This window comes from Plecotus auritus, assembly GCF_963455305.1.
Source record: "Plecotus auritus genome assembly, chromosome: 8".
In the NCBI taxonomy this organism is placed as follows: Eukaryota; Metazoa; Chordata; class Mammalia; order Chiroptera; family Vespertilionidae; genus Plecotus; species Plecotus auritus.
In genome coordinates this window covers 136,910,517-136,927,349 of record NC_137782.1, presented here as the reverse complement: position 1 = coordinate 136,927,349, position 16,833 = coordinate 136,910,517, and the positions used below count along the sequence as shown (strand labels likewise).

The 16,833-nt window shown below is 40.1% G+C and overlaps 1 protein-coding gene across 4 annotated transcripts in view; it reads right to left on the bottom strand.

Moving 5' to 3' along the window:
• VPS54 (VPS54 subunit of GARP complex) overlaps positions 1-16,833 on the bottom strand; it is a 126,627-nt gene that overhangs the window by 27,805 nt on the left and 81,989 nt on the right. For all 4 annotated transcript variants that reach the window (XM_080685996.1, XM_080685998.1, XM_080685997.1 and 1 more), the window contains 4 exons: positions 11,081-11,421; positions 5,812-5,941; positions 3,705-3,886; positions 3,005-3,117 (listed from right to left, as the gene is read on the bottom strand). In XM_080685996.1, the coding sequence (XP_080542122.1) occupies positions 3,005-3,117; positions 3,705-3,886; positions 5,812-5,941; positions 11,081-11,421 (766 nt within the window). The remainder of the gene's footprint in view (positions 1-3,004; positions 3,118-3,704; positions 3,887-5,811; positions 5,942-11,080; positions 11,422-16,833) is intronic.

The window sequence follows — 16,833 nt, the reverse complement described above, 5'->3', positions numbered from 1 at the left end:
GGCTGAATGGAAATTCTACAACTAGAAGGCAAGAAAAAAAGCACACTGAGACTCAAAGGTGTGGAAGGCAGAGGTACGGTGGTACGCGCATGCGAAGTGGGCTGGCAACTGAGTACGCGGCTGGCTTTTTCAATCCTCAGGGAGACACAAGCTCCCGACAGCTCTAAACTCCAGTTCCGGGTGAGACTCTGGGGACCCAGACTTATACGGGGAGAAACTGGACTGTCTGGCAACGGGTAGAACTCGAGGGCAGCTTTCTCTCAGAGGTGCTTGCAGCGATTACCAAGGGACGCTGAGACCTGAGGGCCTCTTAGGGCAGGGCTGACGGTCAGCCATTGCTTTTTGCTCCGCCCTGAGACTCCGGCCCATCCAAGTTGTGCTCAGAGGCTTTTGCACATGAATGGCCTGGTCCTTTGAAATCTAAACTTACCTATCAAACTGCAGCTGAGTCAGAGAGACCCAGAACAGCCAAAAGAAGGCCCAAGGCCCCACAGCAGCCTGCATTGCTTCACAGCTGGACCTCATCTGGGCACCTCCAAAACCCAAACAAAGAAAAGGAATCTGCAGATCTCTCTGTAGCTCTTGCTGGGTGGCCTCAGGAAGAGGCTAAATTAGCACCTCCTTGGCGATCCAAGAGCCAGTGTACCCAGGGGTCAGAGTAGGACCATCCAGATTACAACTCCTCAGATCCATAAAGGACACACTCAGGGGGCAGACTCGGTGAGCACCAAAGCCCCCCTGAAGCAAGTCTTTCCTCATAAGGGTGTCTCCAGCACAGAAGTTCTCCCAGCGTAGACACAGCTGAACCTCACAGCCAATAGGTCAATTCCTCCCAGTGATACCAACAACAATCAAGGCTTAACTACAACAAGACTGTGCACACAGCCCACAAAGGGGTGCACCAAGAGTGTCCACCTCAGGTAACTGGGGAGGCTGAGTCATTGGGCCCTATAGGACACCTAGCACACAAAGCCACTCTATCAACTCAGGGAAGCAGCCAAAATGTGGAGACAAAGAAACAGGTTATAAATGATAGAAATGGAGGAAAGCAAACTACTGGATATACAGTTCAAAACCATGGTTATAAGGTTTCTCAAGAATTTTCTAGAAAAGGCCGATAAATTTAGTGAGACCCTCAAGGATATGAAAAAGGACCAACTAGAAATTAAGCATACACTGACTGAAATAAAAAATATTATACAGAGACCTAACAGCAGACTAGAGGACCGCAAGAATCAAGTCAAAGATTTGAAATACAAAGAAGCAAAAAACACTCAACCAGAAAAGGAAAAAGCAAAAAGAATCCAAAAATATGAAGATAGTGTAAGGAGCCTCTGGGACAACCTCAAGCGTACCAACATCCGATTATGGGGGTGCCAGAAGAAGAGAGAGAGCAAGATACTGAAAACCTATTTGAAGAAATAATGACCAAAAACTTCCCCCACCTGGTGAAAGAAATAGACTTACAAGTCCAGGAAGCGCAGAGAACCCCAAACAAAAGGAATCCAAAGAGGACCACACCAAGACACATCATAATTAAAATGCCAAGAGCAAAAGACAAAGAGAGAATATTAAAAGCAGCAAGAGAAAAACAGTTAGTTACCTTCAAGGGAGCACCCATACGACTGTTAGCTGATTTCTCAACAGAAAGTATGCAGGCCAGATGCGAGTGGCAAGAAATATTCAAAATTATGAATAGCCAGAACCTACAACAGAGATTACTCTACCCAGCAAAGCTATCATTCAGAATTGAAGGGCAGATAAAGAGCTTCACAGATAAGAAAAAGCTAAAGGAGTTCATCACTGCCAAACCAGTATTATATGAAATGCTGAAAGGTATTCTTTAAGAAGAGGAAGAAGAAAAAGGTAAAGATAAAAATTATGAACAACAAATACATATCTATCAACAAGTGAATCTAAAAATCAAGTGAATAAAAAATCTGATGAACAGAATAAACTGGTGAATATAATAGAATCAGGGGCATAGAAAGGGAGTGGACTGACAATACTTGGGGGGAAAGGGGTATGGGAGGTGTGGGAAGAGACTGGACAAATATCATACACCTATGGATGAGGACAGTGGGCGGAGGGGGGGGTAAGTGCATGGGGTGGGGTGGGGTGGGCTGGGAACCGGGTGGAGGGGAGCTATGGGGGAGGGAAAAAAGAGGAACAACTGTAATAATCTGAACAATAAAGATTTTTAATTTCATAACTATCCCAGCTCATCACATTTATACAAAATTTCTTAACCCTTCAAAAGCTTCATGCTTCCTCATTTCCTCACTGTTAAACAATGTAACAATAGTCCTATATAGTAAAAGCCTAGGTGACATCACGCCCTCATGCGACGCCACCATAAGATGGCTGCCCTCACGTCGTCACAAGATGGCCACCACAAGATGGCCAGCAGGGGAGGGCAGTTGTTGGAGATCAGGCCAGCAGGGGAGGGCAGTTGGGGACCATCGGGCTGGCAGGGGAGGGCAGTTGGGGGCAATTGGGCCGGCAGGGGAGGGCAGTTGGGGGCGATCAGGCTCGCAGGGGAGCAGTTAGGCATCAATCAGGCTGGCAGGGGAGTGGTTAGGGGGCAATCAGGCAGGCAAGCAGGAGAGTGGTTAGGAGCCAGCAGTCCCAGATTGTGAGAGGGAAGTCCGACTGCCCCCAAGGGGCCCCTGATTGGAGAGGGTTCAGGCCGGGCTGAGGGACACCCCTCCACTCCTGTTGCACGAATTTTGTGCATCGGGCCTCTAGTATCTTCATAACAGATTGAGTTTTAAAACTGGAGTTTGAAAAAGCACCTGGTACAGTGTCTGGCATATGATTACCCATCAATAAATATCTAAATTATAAATTACCACAGATACTTTTCCAGTTAACTACTAACAAGCTGGGAGTATTAGTTCTAGGCTTTTAAGGAGGTATTGTCAATTAATGAAATATTAAGCATTCCTACAAAATGAACAAACAATATAAAATTGGAAGAGAATGTGTGAAAAAACACACATACCCCCTGACTTTTTTTCAGGTAAAGCAATCTTTCCATCTGATAGAGAATCAACAAGATCCTGAAATTCTGCAGGAACATCAGCTTGTTTCCAGCGCTCATTGTCTAAGAGGAGGCTATTTAAAAGTAAAAAGAAAGATAAACCTTAATAACATTTTAATGCCATTTTTCTTGGTTGAAAAGAGCTGAGAAAATACATGAAACTTTTGTTATATCTTTTAATAATAAAAACTACAAATAAATTAAACTCAAGTAGAGCTCATGCAATACAAGACAGAGTTTTTAAATAGCAATGGCTATTAGCTATATTGTTAGTACATAAGACTTAAAAGTGTTGAATACATTAGTAAATTGAAATCATTCATAAATAGTATGAATACTTTCAGAAAATATTTCTCTTTTCATATGTCTTAGCCTAACCAAGAAGAGTGATGAAACATAATTATCTTCACTTTCACTGGGGGAAAAAGGCAATCTATTAAGGATCTTCCTGATAAATATTTTAATGGGAATAAACATTCTAACTTCATTTGGAAAAGCCAAAAAATGTGATTTTGATTCCAAATCTGCCTTTAATTAAAAAGGAAAAACTTTGTCAGGAGTTTTGGTTGGCCAATCAGTTAAGTTTCTTCTTTTAAATATAATTGTGTTTTTGTAAAGAAAAGGAAAAAAATGAAAGACAGAATAGACACAGTAATGATACCTGAGCTTAGTTTTTCTCTCTTCATGAAACCTGTTTACAAATTTATTAGCTTGGCTCTGAAGTGCTCCAAGTAATGACATGCTTTTTCTTCCACAGATCTGTTCAGTGTCTAAAATGAATGTTTCCATTAACCTAGAAAGTGTTATGAATTCCGTGGAATTTAGCTTCTCAAGAAAACCATCCTAAATTTTAAAGATAACACAAAAATCATGACAGTTAGTATATCACCAAATATGGATATGCTACAAAACCACTCAGTTTGACAAATGTTATTAATTATTTTATTATATTTAATATATTAATTCAAAAAAATTATTTTGAAATCATTATTTTAATGATTCTAATACTTTAGTCTCAAAAAATTGAATGTAAAAAGCTTAAGATGTCTCAATTTTATTCCAACTCATTTAAAATACAGCAGCTCAAATAAATTCACAATCTACACTAATAAAAGAGAAACATGGAAATTGACCGTACCTCCGCTATGCCCACCAGCCACACCCACCAGTCAATCAGGAGCAAGTATGCAAATTAACCCAACCAATATGGCTGCAGCCACAGAGCGAGCAGGAGGCTTTTGTTTCCCCGGCAATGGAGGAAGCCAAGCTTCCCGCCCGCTCTGGCTGGCCCTGGCCTCTGCTCAAGGCTACAAAGTTTCAATTATAGAAGATAAATAAATCCCAGATACCAGGGCCTCCGCTTGGGTCACTGGGGGGCGTGGCCGGCCTGCAAACAACCACAGGCCCCTCGCCCAGGCCACCCCATGCTCCAAGGGCCCCCACCTTGATCCGTGACACCCTTCAGGGCAAACCAGCCGGCCCCCACCCATGCACCAGGCCTCTATCCTATCTAATAAACGAGTAATATGCAAATTGACCGTCACTCCAACACACAAGATGGCTGCCCCCATGTGGTCAAAGATGGCTGCCCCCATGTGGACACAAGATGGCCAGCAGGGGAGGGCAGTTGGGGGCGATCAAGCCTGCAGGGGAGGGCAGTTAGGGGTGACCAGGCCAGAAGAGGAGGGAAGTTGGGGGCGACCGGGCCTGCAGGGAAGGGCAATTGGGGGGGACCCAGGCCTGCCGGGGAGAGAAGTTGGGGGGGACCAGGCCTGCAGGGGAGGGCAGTTGGGCAGGACCAGGCCTGCAGAGGAGGGCAGTTAGGGGTGACCAGGCCTACAGGGGAGGGCTGTTAGGGGCAATCAGGCTGGCAGGGGAGCAGTTAGGCATCAGTCAGGCTGGCAGGGGAGTGGTTAGGGGGTGATCAGGCTGGCAGGCAGAAGTGGTTAGGGGCAATCAGGAAGGCAGGCAGGAAAGCAGTTGGGAGCCAGCAGTCCTGGATTGTGAGAGGGATATCTGACTGCCCGTTTAGGCCTGATCCCAGTAGGATCAGGCCTAAACGGGCAGTCGGACATCCCTCGAGGGGTTCCAGATTGAAGAGGGTGCAGGCTGGGCTGAGGGACACATACACACCCCATGCACAAATTTCGTGCACTGGGCCTCTAGTATTATATAAAAACTAGAGGCCTGGTGCATGAATCTGTGCATGGGTAGGGTCCGGCCAGCCCTCCCTGATCGAGGCTGATTGGGCTGGGCCGGCCGTGGGGAGGGGATGCGGTTGGCTGGCCAACCCCACCCCCAATCGGGGGTGGAGCGGCTGGGGGGAGGGGCCGCAGGTGGTTGGCCAGCTGGCCCCGCCACCTGGTCGAACTCCCAGTTGAACTCCTGGTTGTGGGACAATTTGTATATTAACTTTTATTACATAGGATTTCACAATATTGGAGTTCAACAAATTTTAATAATAAATTGTTTGACTAGTTACACTCACATGTACAAAATAGCATTATTAATTTCAAAGTAATTATTAAGGTATATTTCAAAGTAAGTATTTTATTAAATCATTTATTTGAAAAGAATACTTGAATATGTTTTCCTATTTCTCTTATTTTGATTATTTTAACATCTTCCTAATAATTAATCTTACTAAGTGTTAAAAAATATAATATGCATTATGGGGAACATAGGGACATAAACAGGGATATGATTCCAGATTTTCAAAATAATTACACTATATATAAAATATCTAAAGCTTTATTAAAACAACTAACCTTTGCTCTTGACATGAGAAATTTGACAGCTCGATCATGGCATATGTCTGAGGCACTATACAATAACTCCTGGATATTATTTGCCAGCTTTCCTAGTTCTAAGTCAGTTAATTTCATGTCTTCATTCATCCTGAAAATGATCAAAAATAGATTAAGTCAGGGAAAGTTGTGAAAACATTGTTCTACATAGGTGACATATCAATAAAAAAACAAAATGCTATAAAATTCTCATTTAAGGAAAAATTCTGTGATGTGCCAAATACTGTTGTTGTTTTTTTTGGTGTAGTGAAGGATCTATCACTTAAACAAGTCAAGACAATACAAATATATTTACTCGAATCTTATAGAAGAATAATTTTCTCTTTCTACTAATAGTTTTAATAGTTAAATTCAGACTCTGGTTGGAAATTTTGCAAAAACTACAGCAAAAAAAAAAAAAATTTCTACTTAGGTATAAAGTGGTTGCTGTAATAGGTTGTGCACGGGTGTTTAAGATGACAAGGTGGAAGGAGGAAAAGAGGAAGGAATGTTATTTAATGACAAACAAGCTCTCTTTTTACTTACAATTATGAATGTTAACATTCAGTTTAACTGAACTAACATCTCCTGAGCATTTACTGTGTTTAAATGCTTGGCATTGGAGGGGAAATAATAGATCACTGCCCTCAGCGAACTTAAAATTGAACAGAAGTATTTGTAAGATGTTATGCATTTTTTTCCAGTTTTGAGAAGGAAATGTATCACTTTCAATTTTTATACATTTTCCTCTGGTATATGTAAAGATCACTGATTCCATGGCAACAATTCAGTTTACATAAACCAAGTTAGTGCCTTACCATCATTTTCTCCCTTTCAGTTGAATTAAAATAATTTTCAAAGATATTATAAAGAGGCTTTGATGTATATTAATTTTTGAGGAAAACCACTACTCTAACTGGGTTAAGTAAGGTATTAATGGAAGTTATTTACTGCTATTCTTTAAAATTATTATATCACTAAATTTATTTACTAATGTTCTAAAATAATAGAGGGGTTAATATTCTTAAAGTACTCTCACAAATAGTAATTTGTTTGGTTCTCACATTCTGAGGCAGGTATGTAAATATCTTCTTTATAGATGAGGACACTGAATCTCTAAAGGTTTAAAGTGACCTACCCAAAGTTACAAAGATGAAGAGGATGAGACCAGAATCCAGAATTAGTGTAATTTTATTTCTAATGTGCTAAACTGCCTCTACTCCAACACTTACTTCTACATAGATGGTCTAGAACTATTTCAATACCAGCTCCTACAAACTGCTTAAATTTCAAAGTTCAAATTTATTATTAAAATAAAATTTTATTTTCTGAAGGATTTCTAAAATTAGTCACTATATAACAACAGAATGATAAAGAATTTGGAACTCTTGACAATATGCTACCAATTCACAAAGATATAAGAAGAGAGCAAATGAAAAACAACTCAAATCTTTAAAAAGTAGGATGACAATTCACAAAGCTGAAAGTTTGTGTTTTTTTAAAGTCATTTATTTAATTATTATTTTGCTTTTTAAAATGATTTTTAATTTTAAGACTAATTGGATCCTTTTTTATGTTAATATGGGGAAAACTTCACAAGTGTTTCTGTGTATATATACAAAAGAAGTAAAAGCAGTATCTCAAAGAGTTTTTGCACACCCATGTTCAATAGCACCAATAACAACAGCCAAGAGATGGGAGCAACCCAGGAATCCACTGATAGATGAATGGATAAACATTCATTGCCTATGCATACAATAGAACAGTATTCAGCACTGAAAAAAGTGAATTCTGATACATGCTACAACATGGTTGAACCTTGAAGACATTATGCTACGTGAAATAAGCCAGACACAAAAGGACAAATACTGGTAGTACTGGAAGCCATAGCGATCAGACAAGAAGAAGAAATAAAAGGAATCCAAGTTGGAAAAGAAGAAGTAAAACTGACATTATTCACAGGTGACATGATATTATACATAGAAAACCCTAAAGACTCCATCAAAAAACTTACTAGATTTAATACATGAGTCTGGCAATGTAGCAGGATATAAAATTAACGCCCAGAAATCTATGGCTTTTTTTATACACCAATAGTGAAGTTACAGACAGAGAGATTAAAAAAAAATCCCATTTACCAATGCACCAAAAAAATTAAGATACCTAGGAATAAACTTAACTAAGGAGGTAAAAGACCTGTACTCTGAAAACTACGGGATGTTGAAAAAAAGAGGTAGAGGAAGACATAAACAAATGGAAGAATATACTATGCCCATGGGTTGGTAGAATCAACATCATTAAAATGTCCATACTACCCAAAGCAATCTATAGATTCAATGTAATCCCCATTAAAATACCAACAGCATATTTCATAGACCTAGAACAAACTCTCCAAAAATTCACCTGGAATAAAAAAGGACCCCGAATAGCCACAGCAATCCTGAAAAGAAGAACAAAGTTGGAGGGATCACAATACCAGATATCAAGCTACTAGTATATTACAAAGCCATTGTTCTCAAACTGCCTGGTACTGGACAAAAACAGACATATAGACCAATGGAACCGAACAGAGAACCCAGAAATCAACCCAAGCCATTATGCTCAATTAATATTTGACAAAGGAGGCAAGAGCATACAATGGAGTCAAGACAGTCTCTTCAATAAATGGTGTTGGGAAAATTGGACAGATACATGCAAAAAAATGAAACTAGACCACCAACTTATACCATTCACAAAAATAAACTCAAAGTGGATAAAGGACTTAAATGTAAGATGGGAAACCATAAAAATCTTAGAAGAATCCATAGGCAGCAAAATATCAGACATGTCATAGCAATATCTTTACCGATACAGCTCCTAGGACAATGGAAACTAAGGAGAAAATAAACAAATGGGACTACATCAAAATAAAAAGCTTCTGCACAGCAAAAGAAACTATCAACAAAACAACAAGAAAGCCCACTGCACGGGAGAACATATTTGCCAATATTATAACCGATAAGGGTTTAATCTCCAAAATTTACAGGGAACTCATACAACTTAACAAAAGGAAGATAAACAATCCAACCAAAAAATGGGCAAAAGAGCTAAATAGACACTTTTCGAAAGAGGACATATGAAAACATGCTCAAAGTCACTAATCATCTGAGAGATGCAAATCAAAACGACAATGAGGTACCATCTCACACCTGTCAGAATGGCTATCCTCAACAAATCAACAAACGACAAGTGCTGGAGAGGATGTGGAGAAAAAGGAACCCTGGTGCACTGCTGGTGGGAATGCAGACTGGTGCAGCCACTGTGGAGAACAGTATGGAGTTTCCTCAAAAAATTAAAAATGGAACTCCCATTTGACCCAGTAATTCCACTTCTAGGAATATATTCCAAGAAACCAGAAACACCAATCAGAAAGGATATATGCACTCCTAGGTTCATAGCAGCACAATTTACAATAGTTAAGATTTGGAAACAGCCTAAGTGCCCATCAGCAAATGAGTGAATTAAAAAACTGTGGTACATTTACACAATGGAATACTATGCTGCTGTAAAAAAGAAGGAACTCTTACCAATTTGCAGCAGCATGGATGGACCTGGAGAGCATTATGCTAAGTGAAATAAGCCAGTCGGAGAAAGATAAATATCACATGATCTCACTCATTTGTGGAATATAATGAACAACATAAACTGATGAACTAAAATAGATTCAGAGACATAGAAGCATTGAACAGACCATCAAACCTCAGAGGGAAGGCAGGAGTGTGGGGGAGTCTGGGGGGTGAGAGATCAACCAAAGGACTGGTATGCATACATATAAGCATAACCCATGGACACAGACAGTAGTGGGGTGAGGGTGTGTGCTGGGGGGTGGGTGGGAGCTACCAGAGAGAGGTCAATGGGGGGAAAAAGGAGACATATGTAATACTTTAAACAATAAAGAATAAAAAAACAAAAAACAAAAATCTGGAGCAGCCTCCTTAGGCAAAGATAGAAGCTACACAATTAGGATGGGAGAATTGCCTTTTCAGCTCTGGACCACCTACCTCTGAACTGTTACATGAGAGGACCATAATGCTATATTGCTTAAGCTATAGAGGTTTTTACATCTCTTTTAATAGCAGTTTTAGATTGTACCCTAACCAGTAAATGTGAAACTATTAGACTGAACAGAAAAAAAAAGTGTTTTTATTAATATGTAGTTCAGAGTTTTTTTGGGTTTTCTTTTTGGTGAGGAATGGAGATGATATAGCTGACTTTATACTGTTAAATGCAACCTTTATAAGCTCCAGAGCCATAAGCTGACTTATGTGAAAATGAACAGAAGTTCTGAGTTCTTATTATTCTTAACAATAATTAAATCCAAACTATATTCTTGGACCAGAAAGACTTTATTGGCTTTGTTTTCATTCTTTCTATATTCTAGATTATTGGGACAATTGGTGAATTCTTACTGCAGTTTATAGATTAGATGGTAATAATGTATCAATGTTTCCTTGATTTTAATTGGTATACTGTGGTTATTTAAGGGAGTATTATTGTATTTAGGAAATATAAACTTAAGTATTTGGGGATAATGGGACATCAAGTCTGCAACCTATTGTCAAATGATTCAGAAAAAATATTAACATGAGAGACAAAGAAGATAAGGGGAAGAGAGAAGGAGAGAGAAAAAGGAAGGGTGGGAGAAACAGGGCAATATGGTAACCTGTTAACAATTGGGAAATCAAAGTGAAGGATATATGAGAGTTTTTAGTACTATTTTGGCAACTTTTCTGTAAATATGAAATTATTTCAAAATAATAAGTTTTAAAAAGTAATGTTTAAAAAGACAGTATGATCCACTTGGAAATTCATATCTTTGAAAAATCAAAAACTGTAAATCAAACAGATTTTCACTACATACAAAATACAAAGTGACATAGAAGAAAATAAAAATAGGTAATACTGATCTGAGGTTCAGGACAAGTTCTGTCACTACTGACTTTAAGTCATCTAAACTCTTTGAAATGAAGGCATTTAAATGATTCCTTCCTAGCCTTAAAATTCTGCAATTCTCGATTACTTCCAAAGCTCACCTCCTAACTACCTTCCATACATTTCCAAAATCATACGTTTCACAAAATTGATTTTTGTTAAAATAAATTCCAAGACCAAAGTTTACATGGTTTTTCAATAAACTGAATAATCAACCTACTGAAACCATTAATAAGGTGATTCAAAATCTTGTGTAGTTGGCAGCAGTCACCATACTCACATAATGTCCACACCTCCTGGAGTAGCTGATGATGACGTCTGCTCTTTACTGGATGAAGAATCAGTAGTACATTCTGGTTCAGATACCGAATCACTGCTGCAGGGCTCACTATTTGGAGATGCATTTCTTTGAGAGGTAGTGTCAATTGTTATAGGTGTTAATTCATTCTCACTGAATGCATCACTTACAAATATGCCTTCTTGGATTAAATAAGCCACCTCTGTGTCCAAGGAATTATCCTTTGCAGCATTCTTCTGTTGTGAAATCTCCTCCAATTCTCTAGTTCTTTGGTTTTTGTCAAGAACTGAGAGAACAACATTGTGAATGATATTTAATGTTGCCTGTAAGAAAAAAGGGTACATTTTTAAAGGATTTAAAATATCTTGCACCTAAAGTTCCTAAAAGTAAATTCTGTGTATGTACTTTTAAACATTTTATAAATGAGTCAACGTCATGTATGTAACACCGTAAAGGTGACTTGTGAAAAAGAACTGCTCAAGAGAAATGGGCACCCTAAAGCTTAAATAAACTTCTGTAGTTTAGTTGATTTTGTAAATTAAAATATCCCTAAATATAATGCAGATTTCTCTAACCTCTTAGCTAGGTTGCACTAAACATAACTTGCCTGTAAGGAATCATATCGTTGATGTGCTTGTTTAAAAGAAAAAAAGCCATATTCCTTACCATGCCTAACCTTAGATCCATTTCTCCTTATCTCACGCCTGTTTTCATTCACTCACCACTCTGCAGACATTCTGGTTCTCTTTCTACTCTTCTAAATTCTATTGTTCCCCTCTCAAGGCCCTTTGTTGTTTCCTCTGCTTGGAATGCTCTTCACCTTGACCTCTGCATAAGTGTTTCCTCTCATCACTCAGGTTTTTGCACAAAGTTAGTTCCTCAAAGAGGCCTTCTCTGACTCTCCTTCCAGCAACTCCATCCCATTACCCAGTTTTAAAAATACAACAGTTATCATTATATATTTAACTTTTTAATTCTAGGTCTTCACTAGAACGTTAACTCTGAGATACTTTAATTCTAATGCCTAGAATAGTGCTAGGCACATAGGAGGCACTTAATAAATATTGAAAGTTAGATGAATTAAGAGTAATTATATATAAATTAAGTCTTTATGAACTATTAGGAAATAAGGGATTACTTGCCTACTTTAATATACATGGTGGCATTCTCATAATTTGTTGCCCCCTTTCTAAAAACTGATTTCTTTTTCAAGATCTACATGGTTCTAGAGAAAGAGATTCCAACTTCAGGTCTTCAAAGATAGGATTAAGGGTCTAAGCTCATGCAGTCAGCACATGGAACTACCATGGCCTGAGCTTAAAGCTAAAGATGCATAGAAGACAAACTGAGAAAAATGCAGAGAAACAAAACCAAGGCTAGATAACATCATCAACTTTTCTATCAAACACCTAAAGGCTGACCTACATCTGGATATTTTTTAGTTAAATATGCTAGTAAGTCCCCTTAATGGCTGAAGACACTCTGGCTTGTATTTTCCTGTTATTTGGAACTAAAAGCACTCTTAAGACACAATAGCCCATACAGTATATTGCAGAAATTCTGTGCCTTTGTTTTTTGGCCAGTGGGTATCCAGCCAAAGGGCTACACTACCAAAGTGTTTATGCGTACTACATTTTTATCTTTCTCTGTTGATCAGTAACTTCTCTATTATCTCAAGCATGCTCCTTGCCACACTCCACCATTGATGATTTTAATCACCACTATAGTCTTAATCTTTGATGTGATTATATCCCCAACCTCATTTTACTTTTCTTCATATCTTTCCATCTTGCATATTTCCTGTCTTAATTTTTTTTTTTAGTAAAAAGACTATGATGGTTGACATAGTCTTTCTCTTCCCAGCTATACAAATCAGCTTAATCTTTGGGTTATAGACAACCAACAAGAATTTTAATAAAAATTCAAAATATAATTAACAGTAAAGAAGAACAAAGTTGGAGGTCTGATTTCAAGATTTACTAAGTGATACCATTATCAAAAAGTGTAATACTGGCATAAATATAGACATATAGACCAATGTGATAGCATAAAGAACCCAGAAATAAACCCTCCCATATATGGTCAAATGATTTTTGACAAGGTTACCAAGACCATTCAATGGGGAAGACAGTCTTCAATAAATGGTGTTTACAAAACTGGATACCCACCAGCCAAAAAACAAAGTAGGACCTTTTTCTTACACTATATACAAAAATTAACTCAAAATAGTTAAAAGTTCTAAAATATAACCTAAAACAATTAACTTTCAGAAGAAAACATAGAAGGAAAGCTTCACAACATTGAATTTGGTGATGATTTCTTGGATATGACACCAAAAGCACAGGCAACAAAAGAAAAAGTGAACTACCTTACCTAATAATAGAGAAACATGTAAACTGACTGTACCTCTGCTACGCCCACAGCCAATCAGAGTGAGTATGCAAATTAACACAACAAAGATGGCGGTTAATTTGCATACATACCTGGGTCCTGGAAACCTCCTGGGCACCCAGGTCACTTCCAGCCGGCCATCGGAGGGGCGGAGGGAGGGGGGAAGGGGCCGAGCCTGCGATCAGAGGGGCGGGGGGGGGGGGCGCTTCCCAAGCCTAAAGCCTGAGGCAGAGGTTTTAGGCTTGGGAAGGGGCTGAGCCTGCGATTGGAGGGGTGGGGGGCCCGCTTCCCAAGCCTAAAACCTGGGGCAGAGGCTTTAGGCTTGGGAAGGGGCCCAGCCTGTGATTGGAGGGGCGGGGGGGGGGGGGGCTTCCCAAGCCTAAAGCCTGGGATCGGAGGGAAGGGGGAAAAAATCAATGGATACATATCCTCAGGTGAGGATAAAAAGAAAAATAAAGAAAGAAATGTCATATCCTATGAAAGACACATCTTGAAAATGCCTAAAGAAAGTTGTCATTTTTTCATGGTGAAGGGACTGGAGTCCATGTTGATGAAAATACCTTGGCGGTTGCAGTGACTGGCAGTGGCTGCAGCAGCGGGGTGATGGGGCTGGCGCATTCCCCTGATAAGCCTGGTCGCCACCCGCAAAGGGAGGCCAGACTGCGGCTTAGGTCCGCTCCCAATGGGGAGTGGGCCTAAGCCATCAGTAGGACATCCCCGAGGGCTCCCAGTATGTGAGAGGGGGTAGGCTGGGTTGAGGGACCCCGGCCCCTAGTATCAAAATTAAAAACTTCTGTGCACCAAAGGGCACAAAAAAACAGTGAAAAAACAACCCATACAATGGGAGAAAATATTTGCAAATTATTAAAGGGTTAATAGCCAGAATATACAAAGAATTCCTACAATTCAAAAAACAAAGAAACATCTGATTAAAAAATGGTCAGACTCCCACACCTGATGAACAGCTTCAGACCACATCAAATCACCAGAAACTCTGCAGGCCAGAGGGAGTGGCAAGAAATATTCAAAGTGATGAAAAATAAGGACCTACAACAGAGATTACTCTATTTAGCAAAGCTATCATTTAGAACTGAAGGTCAGATATAGAGCTTCCCAGACAGGGAAAACCTAAAGGAGTTCATCACCACCTAACCAGTATTACATGAAATGTTAAAAGGTGAAGAAGAAGGAAGAAGGAGGAAAAAGAAGAAAGGAAGAGGAAGGAGGAGGAAGGAAGAGGAAGGAAGAAGAAGGAGGAGGAGGAGGAGGAGGAGGAGGAGGAGGAGGAGGAGGAGGAGGAAGAGGGGGAGAAGGAGGAAGAGGGGAAGGAGGAGGGGGAGGGAGAGGAGGAGGAGGAAGAGGGGGAGGAGGAGGAGAGGAAAGAGGAAGAAGAGGAAGGAGGAGGAGGAGAAGAAGGAGGAGGAGGAGGAGGAGAAGAAGGAGGAGGAGGAGGAGAAGAAGGAGGAGGAGGAGGAGAAGAAGGAGGAGGAGGAGGAGAGGAAGAAGAAGGAGGAGGAGGAGGAGGAGGAGCAGCAGGAACAAAGAAGATATTTCTTCAAAGATATTAAAAATGGCAATAAGCACATAAAAAGGTCAACATCACATAATCATTAGAAAAATGAAAACCAAACTAAAATGAAGTACAACCTTACACCCATTATGATGTCTACTATCAAAAAAAGAAAAAGCAACAAGTGTTGGCAAAAATGTGGAGAAATTAAAATTGTTATGCACTACTGGTGGGAATATAAAACTGCACCTATTATTAAAACCAGCATGAAGTTCCTCGAAAAATCAGAAACAGAATTGTCATATGATCCAACAATTCCACTTCTGAACATATACCAAAAGAACTGAAAGCAGCTATGAGATATTTGTTCATATTGTGAAGCATTATTTACAACAGCAAAAGGTGGAAGCAACTCAAGTGTCCACTGACAGAAGAAGGAATGAACAAAATGTGGAATATATATATACTAGTACAGTCGTCGGCAAACAGTGGCTCGCGAGCCGCAGTTTGCCGCTCTGTTGACTAATGAGTTTGCCAACCACTGGACTAGACTAAATGTTACCGAGTAGTTGGAAGCTGTGAGAATTAGGCAATTGTGGCATATTGTGTGCAAAGAGGTAAAGGGTAGTATGTGACAGTGGTCGGCAAACTCATTAGTCAACAGAGCGGCAAACGGCGGCTCGTGAGCTGCTGTTTGCTGACCACTGTACTAGGATAACGGGATGTTATTTAACCTTAGAAATGAATGAAATTTTGACACATGCCACAATGAATGAACCTTGAGAACATTAAGCTAAATGAAACAAACCAATCTCAAAAGGACAAATACTGTATATTGAGCCCTGGCCGATGTGGGTCAGTGGCTGGAGCGTCCGTTCCCGCACCAAAGGGTTGCAGGTTCAATTCCCAGTCAAGGGCACATACCTAGGTTATGGGTTCACTCTCCACCCCCGATTGGGGACATATGAGAAGCAACCAGTTGATGTGTCTCTCTCATATCAATCTCTCTCTCTCTCTCTCTCCCTCCCTTCTGCTCTCTCTGAAAAGCAATGGAAAATATCCTAATGTGAGGATTAACAACAACAAAAAACTATATAATTAACACTTATATGAGGTACCGATAGCAGTCAAACTCAGGCAGAAAGTAAATGGTGGTTGCCAGGAGATGGAAGGATGAAAAGGGAAGTAATTGTTTATTTTATTTTATTATTTTATTTTACTTTACTTTATTTTACTTTATTTTATTTTTTAACTAGAGGCCCGGTGCATGATTTGTGCATGGGTGGGGTACCTTGGCCTGGCCAGCGATTGGGGCCATCTCACCCAGTCCCAATTGGGGCCGATGGGGGCCGGCCAGCCTGGGAGGGACCGTGGGAGGGCTCCAGGGTGTGTCCAGCCCTCTCGCCCAGTCCCGATCGGTGGGACCCCAGGAGTAAGCTAACCTACCGTTCGGAGCATCTGCCCCCTGGTGGTCAGTGCATGTCATAGCAACTGGTCAAGCGGTCAACCAAACAGTTGACCAATTGGTTGGACACAGCATATTACGCTTTTATTATATAGGATATGTTTTTACTGATTTCAGAGAGAAAAAGGGAAAGAAATAGAAACAATGATGAGAGAGAATCACTGATTGGCTGCCTCCTGCATGCCCATTATGGGAATGGAGCCCACATCCCAGGCATGTGCCCTGACCTGGAATAGAACCACGACCTCCTGGTTCATAGATCGACACTCAACCACTGACCTACAACGGCCGGGCAAGTTATTGTTTTAATAGCTACAGAGTTTCAGTTTTTTTAGATGAAAAGTTCTGTAGATGGATGGTAGTGATAGT